The 18,380-nt window shown below is 41.2% G+C and overlaps 1 protein-coding gene across 2 annotated transcripts in view; it reads left to right on the forward strand.

Moving 5' to 3' along the window:
- The window catches only part of LOC105356172 (sickle tail protein homolog), a 29,127-nt gene extending 12,731 nt beyond the window's left edge, over positions 1-16,396 (forward strand). For both annotated transcript variants that reach the window (XM_011486358.4, XM_011486359.4), the window contains 13 exons: positions 62-149; positions 1,371-1,650; positions 1,834-2,080; positions 2,544-2,840; positions 4,569-4,658; positions 4,744-4,806; positions 4,944-4,981; positions 5,060-5,202; positions 7,479-7,654; positions 11,471-11,604; positions 12,269-12,416; positions 12,504-12,753; positions 14,624-16,396. In XM_011486358.4, the coding sequence (XP_011484660.1) occupies positions 62-149; positions 1,371-1,650; positions 1,834-2,080; positions 2,544-2,840; positions 4,569-4,658; positions 4,744-4,806; positions 4,944-4,981; positions 5,060-5,202; positions 7,479-7,654; positions 11,471-11,604; positions 12,269-12,416; positions 12,504-12,753; positions 14,624-14,677 (2,008 nt within the window). In that variant the 3' untranslated portion in view covers positions 14,678-16,396. The remainder of the gene's footprint in view (positions 1-61; positions 150-1,370; positions 1,651-1,833; positions 2,081-2,543; positions 2,841-4,568; positions 4,659-4,743; positions 4,807-4,943; positions 4,982-5,059; positions 5,203-7,478; positions 7,655-11,470; positions 11,605-12,268; positions 12,417-12,503; positions 12,754-14,623) is intronic.
- Positions 16,397-18,380: the final 1,984 nt, after the last annotated feature.

Genomic DNA, 18,380 nt, shown 5'->3' on the forward strand with positions numbered 1-18,380 from the left:
TGGTGTATTGACCGTTTCAGTGACATGCAAAAGTGCTCACAGAAATGTTATCTGCTTTCAGAGACATCAAGCCCTATTCCTGTCTGAAGGCTTATCACAAGGACCCCAGACAGGTCTTCCACCCCTGCAGCAGGTTTGACGATGGCAAAGTGAGTGTGAGGAAGAAAACATTTACAGGTTTTTTTGAAACATCCATCTGCGGCGCACTGCTGACACCAAAACACAGAACTTCCAATGATTAAAAATTACTGTCATATTTTTTTAACAGCCATCATTCAACTATTGCTGAAGTTCTTTGAAGAGCAATCAACCATACAGTAAACACTGTTGAGAAGTTGCCTGAAAAAACAAAGGTGGAGCATTTAGGGTCAAGTCTTCTGTTTTCTTTACATGAATTTGACATGTTTTTACAGAATGGGGCTTTTTCTTGGTTTTCTAAAGGTCACAATATGGTTTTTGTAACTCAAAACACATCACTGTTACTACAGCAGCACTGATGTAATGACACAGACTGAAGGAAGCCAGTGGGCAGAAGACAGACTGGTTTTACACCACAGACACTGACAGCTTTCTATTTTTATTCACCTACTTTTACTGCCTCAGATTCATAGATGGAGCAGTGGCTCTCAATGGGCGGCTGGCAGACCTTTGTGGACCCCGAGCTGAAAGCAGAACTCCTTCACTGTTGCCCACTGTCATGCTTTTTCAGAACAAAAGAGCAAATGAGGTCCGTCTTTGCTTGCGTCCCCCAGGGACGTAAAAATCTCACTCTTGTGTTCATAGTGCGCAGAAACATAGGAGGCTAACTGACAGACAACAGTGCTCGAATTCTTATATTTTTACTTCATTCTACAGACATAGTTGTTTATACGTGTGCTCTGAGATGATTGAAAACTTTTTTTTTTCACTCTCAATGAATCTGGATTGTTTTTTGAAAAGAGAGTAAGGTGAGTTGACCTGATGGTGGAGACATGAACATTAGTCTTTGTGGAGACGAGAACTGGAGGCAAACTCTGAAATGGGGTCAGACTGACTTCCAGCATCTGTTTGGTCAGCAGGTGTTAATGGACAGCTATCTCCACGGCAACGATGCATTGATTGGCTGCGAACACGTCGCAGAGAGTTCACAGCAGAAATAAAAACTTTGCCAGGAGCCTAGATTGGATGAAAATGGCTGTACTTCTGACTTTTTTCAAATATAATTTTTTTTTTAAATACAGTAACTTCATACATTCTTTAGTTAAAAAAATGTGTTTATTTAAACTTAAAGCTGGATAATGGTCTGATTGTCAATTTTGTGTTTGAACCCATCTCTGTTTATTTTTTATTGTAAATTAAAAAAAAAAAAAAAGGGAATTGTTTTTCTACAGATTTCTAAAGAGGTGTTGTACGGCAACCATGGTCAGCTCAACAACCAGTCCTGCTCCACCTTGACTTCAAGCATCCTGCAGGGGTCGATGTCCCCACCAGTGGTGCGCTCCATGCCCTCTTCTCCATCCAGGAGGACATACGGTGGCAGGGGTACAGGTGGGAGAAGAGGAACATCGCAGTCAGGAAGTTCCACACTACCTCGGGAAAGCTTTTCAAGGGGAGGTCAATCCAGCACCTCCTGCAGCAGTGTCATTTTAGAAAGGAGAGATGTAATGCCTGGTAAGACCCACATTTTTTAAACCTTCCCCATCCTATTTTCTATGGGCCCCAATGGGCTCTATTTTGTTTTTAAGTTCTTCAAAAAGTTGGACTTTGACACATTTTTTGCCATATTTTTGCATATAAACGCCTGTAGACACAGTTTTCAGCCCATTTTACCCTCTGTATATATGTGTGTATTAGATAACCAACTCAGTAATAAAAGCAGAGCCTTGTTGCTTTGTGGAGATGGAGGAGTTCCTTACCCAGAGTCCTGCCCTTCCATGGATAGGACAGGAAGAGGTCACCTCAGCATGACCTCCTCCCAGTGCGGTGCTCCCCCCGCAGACTCGGTGGATGTGTCTGTCCGAGGGATCCCGGGCGGACTGCCGCAGTACCGTGCTTCCATCAAACCATTGATGGACCATGCAGATTACCAGTCACTGCACAGGTACAAACAAGTCCTCTGCACCAAGCTCAGAAGCCTAAGGAGTCATGAACGAAGACAAATCTGTCTAACCCAGTTCAGATAAAGCTTTTTTTCCAAATTTTCTCCTGTATTTAATTTACTTTAATTGGTTTATTTAAATAATCAAAAATGACTCAGAATCAGACTGTAAACGTGTTTTCTGGGAGCTAATGGTGCAGCTCACTTTCCACTTCACCTTGGTCATCCTGTTGCTCCAAACTCTACAACAAGACTTTGGAATTTAATGAGACATGACACAAAACCCTCTTAATTTAAATAGCCTGTTAAATTTTTGCTCCTTTTTGTGCTTGTTTGACTTCAGAAACTTTCCTTCAATTACAGAAATTTAGACAAACTAATGTGGAATTTCTTGTTTGAGTTCCACCAAAGTTTTTTAGTTGAAAAAAAATCTCCTTTGTGTCCCTTTATTTTTGCAACCACGAAGACAGAAATGCAGAGGGTATGGAGACAGTCATCTTCCCCCACTGGGAGGCAGAACCCCTCCGATGTCCCCCCACAGAACGAACGAGTTGAGGATGATGGAAGAGCAGATGTGTGGAGGCTGGGGCCTGATGTCTGCAGAGATGTCACCCATCCCGTGCTTTCTGCAGCGGGAAAGTGATTTTGCGACAGCGGATATCATGAGCAGAAGTAGGGGCTCTTCTTCTTCTGCATCGTCTGTGTTTGTGGACAGTCCCCAGGGACTCCCAACGAGCCTTGGGACAACCAGCAGCGCATACAGGTGAGCTTCCAACAAGCAACAAAGCAGAGAAACATCGTCTTTTATATGCTCCCACAACACAACTGTAGGGGTCCCACAGCACAATGTAATGTGAAAGTTTTGTTTGTGAATCACATGGTTGGTTTTATGTTGGATGACATGGAGTTTACCAAAGTGCTCCAGCAAATAAAGACCCCCCCCCCCCCAATGAAAGTCATGTTTTTGGTGTTTTTTACATGTTCTTGTGGCATTTTTCTCATGATAAGAGACATATATTAACTAAATTTAACCTCAAATTGCGTTTTCTTTATTCAAATTGTTGTAAAACAGGAGTAGATTAAAAAACTTAGTTTGAAAAACAGGTTGTAGTTGTTGCTATGATAATCAGGCCACAAGCTTCCTGCATTGCTCCATTCGATTGCTTCCACTTGCTTTTCCAGACCTATAAATCCACGTACGTCTTCTTTTTCCTCATCTGAGCTGTGTTAATGCAACACTTAAAGAGTTGATTTTAGCTCTGAGCCAGAGAACTTATGGTCTTTATCTACACAGTGTTAACCCTTGTCACTTTAACATTGGGAGTTGGGTCATTTAGACCCACTAGACAGTGCTCTGAACCTTTTTTCTTCAATGATTTGTGATCTTCACTGGTGTCCATGGATTACATGAAATCTTTCCACCTTTATCCACCTTTGTCATGGTAGGGAGAACACGTAAATGTAAGGGCGGGGTCAGCTAAGATAGCACAAGGGTTATAGTGACCCTGAACATAGTGTTAACTTTTCCGAGTTAACAAGTGTTGAATTACCCCCACAGAGTCATTTTAACTCAGAGCAGTAACACCGACACTTGGAAAATGAGGGTGGGGCCTTACACTTGCTGTTGTTGTAAGAACTTATTTGACATTGGGGAATTTGCCTCTGGCTCAAAACTGTACGGCTGGATGGCTCAGATATTGCTCGCCATTTTTGTTGCACCACTGATGTTGAGTTGGGGTTGTGAGGGACTCTAAGCTAGCAGGAGACAGTGTAAACAAAGGGATCAAAAGAGCGCGGGTTCACTCATGCATCAACAGTCCTGCCCACAAGTCGGAGGCAAATTTCTAATGAACTACTGCCACTCTGCAGAGACTATGTCCTAGAAAAAGACAGGTTGGATTTTGGCTAAGAACGGCATAATCATAATTAAACGTTCACTGGGAATTTTTTTTCAATAGATCTAAAGATGATCAGAGTTAGACTATAAACCTTGTGCTATCTTAGATGACCCCACTCTTACATTGACGTGTTCTCCCTACCATGACAAAGGTGGATAAAGGTGGAAAGATTTCATGTAATCCATGGACACCAGTGAAGATCACTAATCATTGAAGAAAAAAGGTTCAGAGCACTAGTGGGTCTAGATGACCCAACTCCCAATGTTAAAGTGCCTAGGATAGCACAAGGGTTAAGTGTCAATGCAGTTGAGATATAAACATTTTTTTGCACTTAAATTGCTAAACTCTGGAGGTTAGTTTTTACATTTTCTTTCCAGATTTTTAACAGATTTTTGGGTGTATTATTTGGTTTTCTTCACTTCAAAGTTTAATTGTCTGACGGCTGGTGACTGACTGAAAGTGGGAGTATACTTCAGATGACACAGATTTTACCTTTAGAGATGTTTGGGGCAGAAGATGTGGAACTCACAAATTCAAATGATTATCTATGTGTTGAAAAAAAATCTGTATTTGTGCTCCTTTTTTTAAATCAGTGAAAAAATCAGTGCCATGGAGAGGCAAATAGCCAGCCTGGCGGGACTGGTCCACCAGGCTCTGTCTATGGGATCCGATGTGGCTCCTGGGTTTGTAACAATGAGCAGTTGCACCTCTTGAAAAATGGACACAATAACACGGCTATTTAGTTGTGTTTATTTTCTTAAAATGCAGGTTTGATGAAAGGCTTGAGTCTGTTTCAAATGGGAAATCAGAGGCTCGTTTCACAGTTGACTGGTAGGTCAAATAGTCTTTATAAGTAAAAAGTAATGACTAGTAATTATTAAAAATGAAGCATTAAGATAAAGTGAAAGTCATAAAAAGATTATTGAGTACAACAAAAGTGGTTTAGCTAATGGATTTTTTTTCTTTAGTGACCTTGCTGAAGAAAACCTCAACAACAACATACTTGGTGAGATCCACATCCAACACATGCGTTAAGCTGCTGTTTCCCTGCTGATAACTTTCACTGATCCTGGTCGGCTTTCAGCTGCTTCGGTTACAAACCCTGACCTGAATCCTCTGGCTCTTGTCGCTCATCTGCCTGGAAACGGGCTGTGGCGGGGTTTGATGGAAGCACAGAAACAAATTTCTGAACTGCGACTGCAACTTGGAAAACTCAGGTCTACACAGGTATGTACTCAGCTGTAAGCTCTAGTGCCTCGAGTTTAGGTTTACCTAAAGCACATGTGTCAAACTCAAGGCCCGGGGGCCAAATGTGGCCCTCCATGTCATTTTATGTGGCCCCAGAGAGCATAACAGTTTTTAATTTCTTAAAATAAAAAATAAAAATCTGACTTGAAATATCGGATTGGGCAACAATACATTTGGAATTAAATACTGTCCATATAACCTAACCTGACAGAATTAAATGTAAAAGGATTTATGCTAAAGTAACAAGCAAACATATGTTTTCTATGCAACTGTAATTGTCACTTTAAAAAGTTATAATAAATGAATAAATTAGTTGTTTAAAATTAAGACGTAGTTACGTTTATTTTTCATTACATGTAGTTGATTGTATAAGTCATTTCCGGCCCTTTGAGGACAGCCACTGTGCTGATATGGCCCTCGGTGAAAATGAGTTTGACACCCCTGACCTAAAGTAATAACTGATTGGAGCAAGGGTGTTGTACTTCAGGCCTTGAGCGGCAGCATCCTGCTCGTATTTCAGAAACCCCCTCTGCTTGATTCTGATTACCTAGGTCAGGTGCATTTTCTCATTAAGAAGTTTCAATTGCAGGTTAGCTGGAAAACATATAGAACACTGACCCTCAAGAGCTGGAACTTGACACCTGAGGAGTACAGGACTAAAAGAGTGACTCTAAAATGATGAGGTCTGAGTTTGTCTTAACCCTTGTGCTATCCTAGGCACTTTAACATTGCGAGTTGGGTCATCTAGACCCACTAGACAGTGCTCTGAACCTTTTTTCTTTAATGATTTCTGATCTTCACTGGTGTCCATGGATTACATGATATCCTCTCCACCTTTATCCACCTTTGTCATGGTAGGGAGAACACGTCAGTGTAAGGGGGGGGGGGGGGGGGGGGGTCATAGGATAGCACAAGGGTTAAAGAAGGGGAGTGTTGAGGGTTTCAGAGTTCCTGCGTTTTAGGGCACGAAGGCTTTGCTCCTCATGTGGGAGAGGCGAACAGTGAGGGGAACAGCACGATCTGAAGAAGCAGGAGGAAGTGGATATGTAAAGGAGAAAACATGAGTTCTTAAGGCGATTGTGAGTTGAGTTTTGGGTTTGAGTTCAGTTAGTGCAGGGCTGGCCAACCCTGGTCCACAGGATCCTCAATCCTGCCCGTCTTCCAGTCCTCTCTGACCAGCTTGTTGCTGATTAGCTGACTCAGGTAATTCCACATCCTGATTGACTGAACACACCTGATTAAGTTTTCAGCATCAAGTAGTGCAGAGAGCTGGAAAACAGGCAGGGACGAGGCTCTTGAGGATCAGGGCTGGACAGCCCTGAGTTAGCGTTTATGTAGAAGTTTTTAAGGTGATGTACTTCTGATCTGGGGAACCTTGAAGATTGGAGGTGGAATCAGTACAGATAAAAAAAAGTTTTAACTTTGAGATGGAAGATTTAGTGCCAAAAAGTAAAGTAAAGTTAAAGTCAGTTAGTTTTCACGCACCTAGGTTTGTGAAATTTGTTGTCTGCATTTGACCCATCCCATATAAGGGAGCAGTGAGCTGCAGACACAGCCGCACTCGCTAACCATTTGGTGGTTTATCTCCAAATCCAACCCCTTGATGCTGAGTATCAAGCAGGGAGGGTCCCATTTTTAGAGTCTTTGGTATGACTCAGCCTGGATTTGATCCCACAACCTCCAGTCTCAGTAGGAGTTCAGTAAGAAGAAGTGACCGAATGTATTTATTGTGGATGTGATCAGTACTGGTCTTCCCCAGTGGCAGGTTTTGCTTCAGTAAACCAAAACCTCCAACAGTCAGAACTTTACCAAAGGTCAGAACCTTACTTACCTAAATAATAGGATGCTTAGAAGAAGCAGCAGTGGCGAGTCTTTTCCTGGGGAACTGTTCTTATGCAATAAAGGAATTATCCATCCAGGAAATGATGGTTAAGATTGTCGTATTTACATTTGTGGAAGGAAATTAGAATGATAAAAGAGAGAGGATGGTTTAGTTTTTCTATGTATTACTAATCATGTTGAAATGGAAAGAAATATATATATTATTTTTCAATGACAACTTTGAGAACATTAATATTTTTCTAAACTAGAGAGTTCATTTGAATCACATCTTATGGTTCTCCATTTTAATACGCATCTCCTAGAAAGTCTGCTGAACTGTCTCGCCGATGGTTTTCCTGGCGATGAATGCGTTTCTGGAACTTCTGGCTAACAGTTTCACACATTCTTTTTTTTTTTTTTAACACACCTTCAAGCTTTCAAACATGGACACCATCAAGTCAATGCTGATGATAGCCCGTCAGGAGCTGGTTGTGCTGATGTTTGATCGACTGACTCGGCTGGAGAGGGTGAGGAATCAAAGGAGAGCGTTGGTGGAGGAAGACCGGCTTCACTACCTCACTAACGAGGAGAGACTCCTCACACAGCTTTGGTGAGAACACTTCAAAATCGACCTATAAAATGTCAAGTTCAGCTTGTGACTTTATAGTCATGAGATTAGAAGGAAGACAGCTTGAAATTTTTTAACACATCTAGAAATTCCGTTAGAAGGTGAGGGTCACGTCCATTTCTGCAGAGATGACACTAAATGTGTAGGTTTTAGATAGAGGGCAAGAAGGCAACAACAATCTCCTCTGTAGTTTCACCTGTCTGTGGACTACATACACGTGTTATGCTACATACACATCAGGCTTTTGACGAGCGCTCAAGAACATGCTAAATGAGGGTTCTTGAACGCGTCTTAGCAAAAGGTGTTCCCACTGGACTCACTACCTGATGCCAGCGCATGTACTCACAGTTGGAAGGGGCTTGGTGTGAAATGTCAAAGCAGTGCAAGTCCCAGGAATTTTGCCCCAGGCTTCTACTCTCACAGCTCTATTCCGATATCTGAAAGACTCTGTGTCAAAGAATTCCAGGCCAGCACAAACCGCAATTATTTATTTCTCCTCTGGGATCACTTTTCAAATGGTTCGCACTTCTGTTAATTAGACACATGCTATCCATGCGTCACCATATCCAAGTGCCTGGTTGGTCAGAGTTCAACTTTTTTCACTTTCAATGCGGATTCAATGGACATGCGTTTTATACGTAGAGCTGAAAACTGATTGAAAAACTTGCCCAAAATGTGCATTTTTGCATGTTAACTGTTTCGATGTCATCGTGTAGACACACAACAGCAATTGAACATAGAATGCAAAAAAAAGCAAAAATCAAGTGACACATAGACTCATTCTCTGTTTTTGGGAAATCGATGTCTGCAGTTAGCCGCAAGTGGAAGTAACTCAGCTATCTTAATTTTAACCGGAAACACGTCACACAGTTTCATGCATAGAGCCCAGTGCTGTCCAATTGTGTGGACTAGACTGATGGACAGACCAGATACCTGTGTAGCATGTGATAAAGCTGCCACAGGAGACCCAACCTCTGCAGAGCACTTCATCCATTATGCAAAAAGAAATTCTGCACAAGGTGCATAACATGATGGAGAAGAGTGAACATCCCCCTTCAATGTACTCATGAAGGCATCCTGTCTTCTGGTTCAATGCTAAATGGCTGCTACTCATTTTAATGTCTCTTTTAGGAATTCACAGAATATTTTTTCCATTTAAATCCTACTACCCATGAGTGGTCATGATTCAAGACGTTTTTCTCCTTAACGCTGCGTGCCCACATCCCAGCATCAGGCTCACTGAGGCAGCTGCATCCAAGGGGAAGTGCTTGTTTGCCGTCACATCAGCACCGGAGGTCGTGCAGATGTGGAGATGCGTATTGTTAAAAATAGAGGTGGGGGGGTGGGAGGTGAGCTGATCCCTCATGACGTGGTTGTCACAGCGAATTTTCGCATTAGCATGCAGCACATTTATTCCCCTCCAAAGATAACTCCCTAACTTAGTAGCAAACAGAGGTCTGGCATTTATCCGTGTAACCGGATGAGTTTGAGATAGTCAGCTCTGAGCACCACATCCAACCACAAGAGATTAGCGAAATGTCAATACATCAAGCAAGAGACGACTGAGCGCACAGTCTTTTCTGCAGGGAACATAGAAAGAAGGACGTATCTAGAACGTTGGTCAACACACGGGTCAGTGATTCTACATCACCATATTTGTTGCAATGACATCTGAAGCGGTACTTCTGGGCTGAGCAGTGCAGTGCTTATTTACATGATTAGACTTCCTCCTGTCGCAGACCCAACTCTTCAGATTAAATCTTGTTTTGTTCTCTTGTGACACAATATCTTCTGAACCTCATGTCATTGCAAAAATGTATTCTTTTTAAACCCTGAAAGCCTTTACATGTCTGCACACAAAAACCCTCAAAAACGTTGTTTTCTTTTTTTGTTTTTTCCTGTTTAAAAATATTTATCATAATTATACCGTCCAAAATTTCTACTAAAGTTAGAATCATAGATTAGATGTCAGACATTTCATTTTTATGATGCAAACTCAAGACCTGCAGAGACCTCCGTTCATAATCTTCAGCCCCGTTGTGAGAGATTGTTCCCTCCTACAACCCCCAGCATGAGGCAAAAGACATGGATGTGGCTGCTTTTCTCCAAGCTTGTGTCGGACTACAGCCGCTCTGCAGAATAAACATGGACCATCCTTCAGTAGAGATCTGGTGTTAAGACTAAACTGAGATATCCGGAGCCCTGAGTGACATTTGACCTGTGGTTCTTACCTCAACTCCTGAAAACTATAACGGATCAACTCCAGATTGCATGTCACACATGCAGGGACGACGCCAAAATGTTCAACATTGACACTGTTCAGAAAGATCTAGAGCCACTAAGCACTTCTACCTGCAGTTCCCCTCAAAACGCTCCACCTGCTTTCATCTAGACGACCAGTTAATCCTCCAGATCCTGGATTTCCTGGCAGACAGATTACAGCATGTTTTGTGTTGCATCTCAGCTGGCTCCATCCTTGTGTGCTTTCTCCTCTGCTCGTCATCTTCTACACCAAAGACTGCAGATCCACACAGCCAAACTGCCATGTGGGATAATCTGCAATGACACAATGACGTCCTGCTTCTCACAGAACCATTTTCAGGTTCTACAGGGGCTTGTGGAATGGTGCAACAACTCACAGCTGGAGCTAAACGCCAGCAAAACTAAGGAGATGGTTGTGACCTTCCCACAGAGGCAGAGGTTATCTGATCACAGCAGAGACCCCATCCTCCACAGGGAGCCAGTGGAGCAATATCCTGACATGGAGTTCATTGTTTGTGGAGTCAGCAAAAACATCCTGCTGATATTTAATATTAATTTATTAAACATGTCATCACATTTTCTAACAACATTTTATCCTAGGCACTTTACCATTGGGAGTTGGGTCATCTAGACCCACTAGACAGTGCTCTGAACCTTTTTTCTTCAATGATTTGTGATCTTCACTGGTGTCCATGGATTACATGAAATCTTTCCACCTTTATCCACCTTTGTCATGGTAGGAAGAACACGTCAATGTAAGGGTGGGATCATCTAAGATAGCACAAGGGTTAATTTGCCACTACTGTGTTAGCATAGTAAATTGAAATAGCTCTAAATGACAAAAAGCAGCAACTGCTCCTCCTCCTCTTCCTCCTCCTTTAAGATTGCAGGTCAACAAAACCAGACACTGAAGCCCAAAAGCAGCTTTGAGTCAGCTGATTTAAAACCTGTCAAAAGGCTGGTTTCCAAGAGCATTATGGGTTCACACTCCCACGTGTTCCAGAATACGGCTTCCTGTCAGCCTTCCTCCTCGAACTGAGAACATCCCAACGACACCTCAAGCAATCAACTGACACGATCGAGTAGTTTTGCTGTATTTTGGTTTTCTCACTCCTTTTTTTCTGTGCACTGAGCTCAGTAGTTCAGTAAATAAGCTGCATTCCTCAGTGTTTGTGGATTCTGTACCTTTTCTATGAGCTCCCTCTCTGCTTTCTTCTTTTTGTGACTCCACACAAAATTCTTAGTTTTATGCTCCTCCTGTTTTTGTTTTTCCCCAATATTTAGGCTCTTTTAGTTTGTTTTTTCTTTAAACAGTATATTTTTTGGTCCGTTTCTCACACTGTTCATTGTCTGTTTACTCTGTATAACATTTTTATTTTCATACTCTTAAATCGGATGGATGGAATTTTTAACTCTCCTATGGAATCTGAGGTACACCAACAGGTCAGCTGACGGAGTCGGCTCACTGCTGCCCTCTTCTGTCAGCTAAAAGCTGAATTTCTGCTGGTTCCTAACAGAGATGTCTCTCCCCAACAGTGAACTGGAGAGGTACGTTCAGCGCTTGCAGAGCTCCGGCTCCTATCCTGGCCAGCCAGCAGTCACACTGAGTGATGTGGAGAAGGCGGCGGTGAGCCTGCGGGAGCTCGGGGAGGCACTCGCAAGCCTGAAAAGTGGGTGACCGCAAAGTTTCTGCACACAGCACTGCAACCTATGTTTGGATCTGAATCACACAAACAACACTGAAAGTAGAATTTAAATTTTTACAAATTTTTTGTGTTTATTTCTGAGCAGAAGACTATACTGCTGCTTCACCAGAATAATGACTGGCCTTGTTGTCACAAAAAATAAAAATTCGGGGAGCAGTTTCCTAAGATCTGAAATAACAGCACCAAATCAAATGCACGTAGAAAATAGACTGCATGTGCCTGAGTTCATGGGATTCAGTCTGCCTTAATGTGGGATTGGCAAAAGAGGGAAGTTTGAAAGGCTAGAAAGGTTTAACCAGTTCCACATAAGTCCTTCAGTCGTCCAAAAGCACAAACATGATAGCCTATGTCGTAATGATCTTTGTTTCTGGCCTTCCAAAGTGTTTACATGAGCAGAAATGCTGCAGTATTTATCGTCTTTGGTTGGCTTCTCTTTTGAAAGACGCCCTAAATATAAATGTAAATCAGTTGCTGCAATCCTGCTCCACTGCTGCAGTCTTTTTCCATTTACTCTTACCAGTTTTAGTAAGAGGTTGCTTGTGTTATTTTGCCTGTTTAATGTCTGAATGTGCCAAAGTTTTTTTTTTTTTTTTACATGTCAGGATTTTTTATGTGTTTGCGCTGTCAGATGAGTTTCCAGAGCTGCAGAGGAAGTTGCAGTCAGCACTAACGCTGGAGGTGGAGGCAGTGAGGTTCCTGAAGGAGGAGCCTCAGAAAATGGACTCCATGTTAAAGCGGGTCCGAGCGCTGACTGAAACACTCAGCTGTATGCGCAGGTACCTAGAGAAGAATCCACCTGTGGTCCACCACTTCCATTATTGAAACTTGAGCTCCTTCTTTCATTTTTTTTCTTTCCCCAACAGACAAGTGTCAGGGTCGTCCAGGTCAGCCAGAGCAGACCCACTCAAGCAGGGACCCCCGACAATCCACAGCCCTCACAGTTCACCGACTCTCCAGCCTCGATGCTCAGTTAAAGTCCCGCCCTTTTCTGTGAATCTGACAAGTTCAGCCTCTCCTGCCACAGCCCGCAGAATGAGCACAGAGGCCACCCACCATGACCACAACACTTCCTTTACACCCAATTTGAGACCGGACTCATCCGCTGCGATGCAGGTACTCCAGCAGTTCAAACACAATCACTAATCAGATGTTTGTGTCCTGAAGGTTACTTGACTTTAAACTATGGTGTGCCAAAGAAAGAAAGAGCACCGGGGTCAGCAGTTACAGGATGTTGGATCACGCTGCACTCTACTGTCAGTAAACTGACACAACTTCAGGCAAATGTAGAAAAATAGGAATTTGTAAGAACATCTTTGGACCCCAACTGAGTGAATCCACACTACTCATACAGTAGGTTAATTTACACAGGTAGAGGTTGTTTTTTTTAGCGTTTTAGCTTAAATCTGGGTTAGAATCTATGCAAGAAACCATACACGAAAAATAAAATGAAAGAAGAAAAAGAAATCCAAAGCAGCATGACAGAAACAGAAGCTGCAGAAATCTGCAAATAATTTTCATAAACCTAACAGGCCCCACTGGGATGTAGCTTTCTCGTTAATTTTTGATTGATTCTGTGGAAAAATTTGGATTGTCAGGCCAGCATCCCTCCAATGTTAGCCCCTCTTCCTTTGGATCACCAGAGAGGACAGATAAAGACCCACATCAGAGCAGTAGTTTTTTCGACATCTACGTACTGTCCGGTATGTACGGCCCGGTAACCTCTGTGTTAAGGGTTAACTGTAGTTATATGTGGTCTCTATAGATTCATTTTTTACATTCATCATTCTAAATCCACAATCATCTAGAAAACATTAGGAAATCAAAAACCAAAACTACTCCAAATGTTTAGTCGTTAATTAATAAACACAACTGTAAATTGTAAAATATTCGGATAATTTGTCTCTCTTGTTGATTAACTGTTTAAGTGAGCTTCTCTAATGTAAGTAGAGCCCATTCCTTAAAGCTTTTACAAAGTCTCAATAAAAAAGGTCAAACAAAGGGATGTGAGTCCAAACGGAGCTTCTTCTCATCTTAAAGTCCCACTCTGATCATCTTTTTGTAAAAGTGCCCTTGTAACCCTTGTGCCATCCTAGGCACTTTAACATTGGGAGTGGGGTCATCTAGACCCACTAGACAGTGCTCTGAACCTTTTTTCTTCAATGATTTGTGATCTTCACTGGTGTCCATGGATTACTTACCATGGGTTAATTAGGATCATGCCGTTTTTAGCCTGTTTTCTAGGACATAGTTTCTTGAGAGCGGCAGGAGTTCATTAGGTGGGACTGTTGCACGAAAGCAACCCCACCCCACTTCCCCTCCACTTTGCTGTGTAAACAGAGCTCTCTGTTTTCACACTCTCCTGCTAGCTTGTAGCCTCTCACACACCAACCTAACATTACCGGTGCAAAAAAAGGGTGAACAATATTGTAGCTATCCAGCTGTAAAGTTTTAATCCAGATTCCAGCTCAGATGAGGAAAACAAAGATGTTCATGGATCTATTTGTCTGCAAGTGGATGCATCAGAATGGAGCAGAGCAGGGAGCTTGTGGCCTGCCCAGAGTGTATTTCTATACCACAAATAAGCTCTTTTTCAAAAGGCTTTTTTTTGTCTGCTCTTGTTTCACAGTGATTTGCATAAAGAAATACTCAGAAATACAATTTAGAGCTTAATTTCCTTTTATACATGTCTTCCATCACCAGAAAAATGCCAAAAGAACAAGTTAAAAACACCAAAAACACAATTTTCACCCGAGTAGGTCTTTAAGCCCTCCTTCTTCCCCTTACTTTTGCATTTCTCACCCTTCTCCATCCATCCATCTCTACACATCATCTTTACAAGTCATTTTTCTGCTGCTCGAGGTCTGTACTCTTGCATCTACATCCTGTTGCCATGACATCACTATAAATACCTTCTGGAAGCAGTCAAATCTAAAAGAAAAATCATTTAACATCACATTTTGTTATTTCTGAAATCCTATTCCAGGCCCCACCAGGAAACATCCAGGAGCAAAGCGACAACCTCAAACGGAATGGTTGAAGCCAGGAGAGAGTAACAAAACCTGGCTGAGAAGTTCCACTGGTGGGACATTCCACGATGGTTGTGGGAGAACCGCAGAAGACTGTTCGGTGAACCCAGCTGTTACAGAAGAGATCATCTGTCCAAACGAACGTTTGTCATTTGTAGGGTTTTTACTTTTTGGACTGTTAACTTATTACAGGAAAATGTCAAACTGTCATACACTATGAGTTTTTTATGATTTAGAAAGTCATTATGTCACCCAGCAAATCATTCCAAAGATTTCTGTGTGAACAATCAGAAGAACAAAATGTTGAGATTGTTTTTGTGTGTGTGGAATTTGTATTACCCTGACCAGGTAGCACGTCTGCACCGTTACAACCGAAGTTAAGATAAGATCTGGATGAAACATTCAAACATTGCTTTAGTGTTTCTAATGGTTTAACTGGATGAATTCAGAAATTTTTATGCAAATAGTTTTTTTAACGATTTATAAATTTGATAAGGAACATGGTTTAATTCAACAAGATTTAACTCAACTTCTTGAATAAAATGTTTCTTTTAACAAATTATTTCGTGTAAACAGAGTTAAGCTTATCACAGTCTAACACAGGGGTGTCAAACTCATTTTCACCGAGGGCCATATCAGCACAGTGGCTGTCCTCAAAGGGCCAGAAATGACTTATACAATCAACTACATGTAATGAAAAATAAACGTAACTACGTCTTAATGTTAAACAACTAATTTATTCATTTATTATAACTTTTTAAAGTGACAATTACAGTTGCATAGAAAACATATGTTTGCTTGTTACTTTAGCATAAATCCTTTTACATTTAATTCTGTCAGGTTAGGTTATATGGACAGTGTTTAATTCCAAATGTATTGTTGCCCAATCCCATATTTCAAGTCAGATTTTTATTTTTTATTTTAAGAAATTAAAAACTGTTATGCTCTCTGGGGCCACATAAAATGACATGGAGGGCCACATTTGGCCCCCGGGCCTTGAGTTTGACACATGTGGTCTAACAGATCAAAGCAAAAGGACTGGATTTAAAAAGGTGATCCATCAATCATGAGATGCAATGTTGATGAAATCCATGGATCAGTTTACTTTACAGCAGTTTTGTATATTTTGTTCAGGCAATAGATTTTTTTGATATAAGGTGTAATTTAATAAATGTAAGTTACATGTATTTTTCATATCAAGTAAAGAAAACACTTCTTCAGAAAAAAACTAAAAAAAATCAGCAAAATTATTTTAAATCTAATCACTGGGAATTTTGCAACAGGAACTATTTAACAATGTGGTTCAACGTTTAATTAGCGTGCTTTGGTTAGTCCCAAACTGTCAAGTTAAAAAATAAAACCTGCAGATCCTTTTGACCCACAACTACCAGAACACATGAATTGTGCAAAGAGCAGAAAAAAAAAAAAGAGTATAGTATCTGTCTCGTTTCCTCTTCACATAGAACCCTCTTATTTTTTGTAGATGAATTGATAAACAGCAACCTGTAAAGACACTTGCATTCGTTGCACAGGCATCAAATGTTGGTCCACTGTTAACTCTTCAGTGCAACAGTTGTGTATGTTTCAGAGTAGTAATGCTGTGATTTTTCCAGACTAATGGCAGAATTCTTTTATTGTGACACAATTTGAACTTCTAAAATATCTGTTCTTCCCTAGGATTGTGTCTGTAGTTTACTTGTATAAATAAACTGAAACCTATGAGGCTAAAACTCAACGTTTCCCAGTGTGAGTGGACTCAGAGGACAGCTTGACTCTAATTGGTCAAATGAGCTGTCATTAGTCTCACCATATGGTAATTAGCTGGCATTCATTTGCATGTGTACCCCAGCACCTGTCTGTGGAATTAGTGTGCATCTGGAGCAGTCAGGAAGTAAAACCTCACAAGAAATGGTTCTACATCCATTAAGACGTCCTGATCTCCTCACAGAACTGAAGAGGGTTGCAGAACCTGAGCTGCACCATTGTGCTGTCCTAGGCACGTCAACATTGGGAGTTGGGTCATCTAGACCCACTAGACAGTGCTCTGAACCTTTTTTCTTCAATGGTTTCTGATCTTCACTGGTGTCCATGGATTACATGAAATCTTTCCACCTTTATCCACCTTTGTCATGGTAGGGAGAACACGTCAATGTAAGGGTGGGGTCATCTAAGATAGCACAAGGGTTAAACATGGTCCAGCCTGCTCCTGCGTTTGAGGTCATCACTGGTAATCCCACCCAATCACCCTCCTGACTGCATGACCTTGCAGCAAGAACCCCAAACCTTCATCAGGAGGACCGTTTGTCTCCTAACACCTGCATATGAATCTGCTGTCCTCTTTTGAACCCAGTTTTATGTTTTGAAATAATCATAATATGAACAAAGACAACCGTTTAATAAAACTTTTCAAAATTTATTTCAAAAGCTTCAGGTTTTTTTCTTATTTTTGTTTAACACATTTTATCTTGAAAAAAGGAAACAAATAATCCTCTGTTATATTAAGAAACATTGCACAAAAATAACTTCTTCTTCTCAAACGGCTAACAAGAAGCTACAAAACAGGGAGGGAAGTTCTGCAAAGCCAGAAGCCGCAGCGGACGCCAGTCATCTGCAGCGTCTCCATTTGGTCAGGTGAATTTATATGTGAGAAGCGTTAAGGAATCAGAATCTGCAGACGTCACACTAGAACGCACATGTTAAAATGCATCAATGCAAAGAATGCTGCAAAAATCCATAAAAAAAAGCTCATTCACCTTTAGAAAAGTATTAACAGATAAATACTTTTACCTTTGATTGTCTGTGACTTAGTGTGTAGTTGAACAAACCAAATACGTTGAAATATAAACGTATAGGATATTTGGATATATGACAAAATTAGTTATAGACTTTATTTTTTCTTTTTTTTAAGTGCAAATATCATTTTTTGGAAGAAAATCCAGTGAGTTCAAGTGTGTGGTTATGCATCTTCTCTAATACCAGGGAGAGTCCAGCATGGGATTTGAACCCCTAACCTACAAACAAAAAAGTGAGGTCCAGATTCGAGATTCATTTTTGTTTGTTTTTCTCTTCCGTGCCTTTTTCATTGTTGAACTCTAAAGTGTCTGGGTTACTTTTATTCTTTCTATGTTGAGTCTTTCGCTGTGAAAACCTGGAAAAAAGGTTGCAAAACTCCACTAGGGAAGCACTAAACCAGGCTTCTTCTGGTTGAAACGGGTCTGAATTCATATTGAAAGTTTCAGAAACTTGTTTCTACACCAAGACAATAGGTATTCCAAAGATGACATCATGAAGGACCACTGTCTGACCTCTGTTTTTCTTCAATGACGTCGCATCGCCCACATGGATCAGACGTCAACATTAATGTCCACGTCTGTGATTGGCTGGCTTTTGTGGTGCATTTGTAATGCTGTGCCCTGCTGTTTCATACGGAGTCCGTGACCCGACATTCGTAGAAAAAAATAAATAAAGCCAATCCCACGAAACAATAGTTCATGTGATGAGTCATTCATAAACAAAGATGACTTGGTGCTTCCCCATGTCATATTCTGATATTCATTTATCCTGTTGTAATTTGAATGCACCTCAGTTACAGTAGTGACACGTTGATCGGTCGAGATGCATTATGGGATATCTGTGATGCATGATGGGGTACGTACAAAGCTACATGTTTTGTACGTATTTTCACCGAGACAATAAATAAATAGATCCCCTAGT

The sequence above is a fragment of the Oryzias latipes genome, chromosome 17, assembly GCF_053564925.1.
Source record: "Oryzias latipes strain Hd-rR chromosome 17, Olatipes_Hd-rR_3.1".
In the NCBI taxonomy this organism is placed as follows: Eukaryota; Metazoa; Chordata; class Actinopteri; order Beloniformes; family Adrianichthyidae; genus Oryzias; species Oryzias latipes.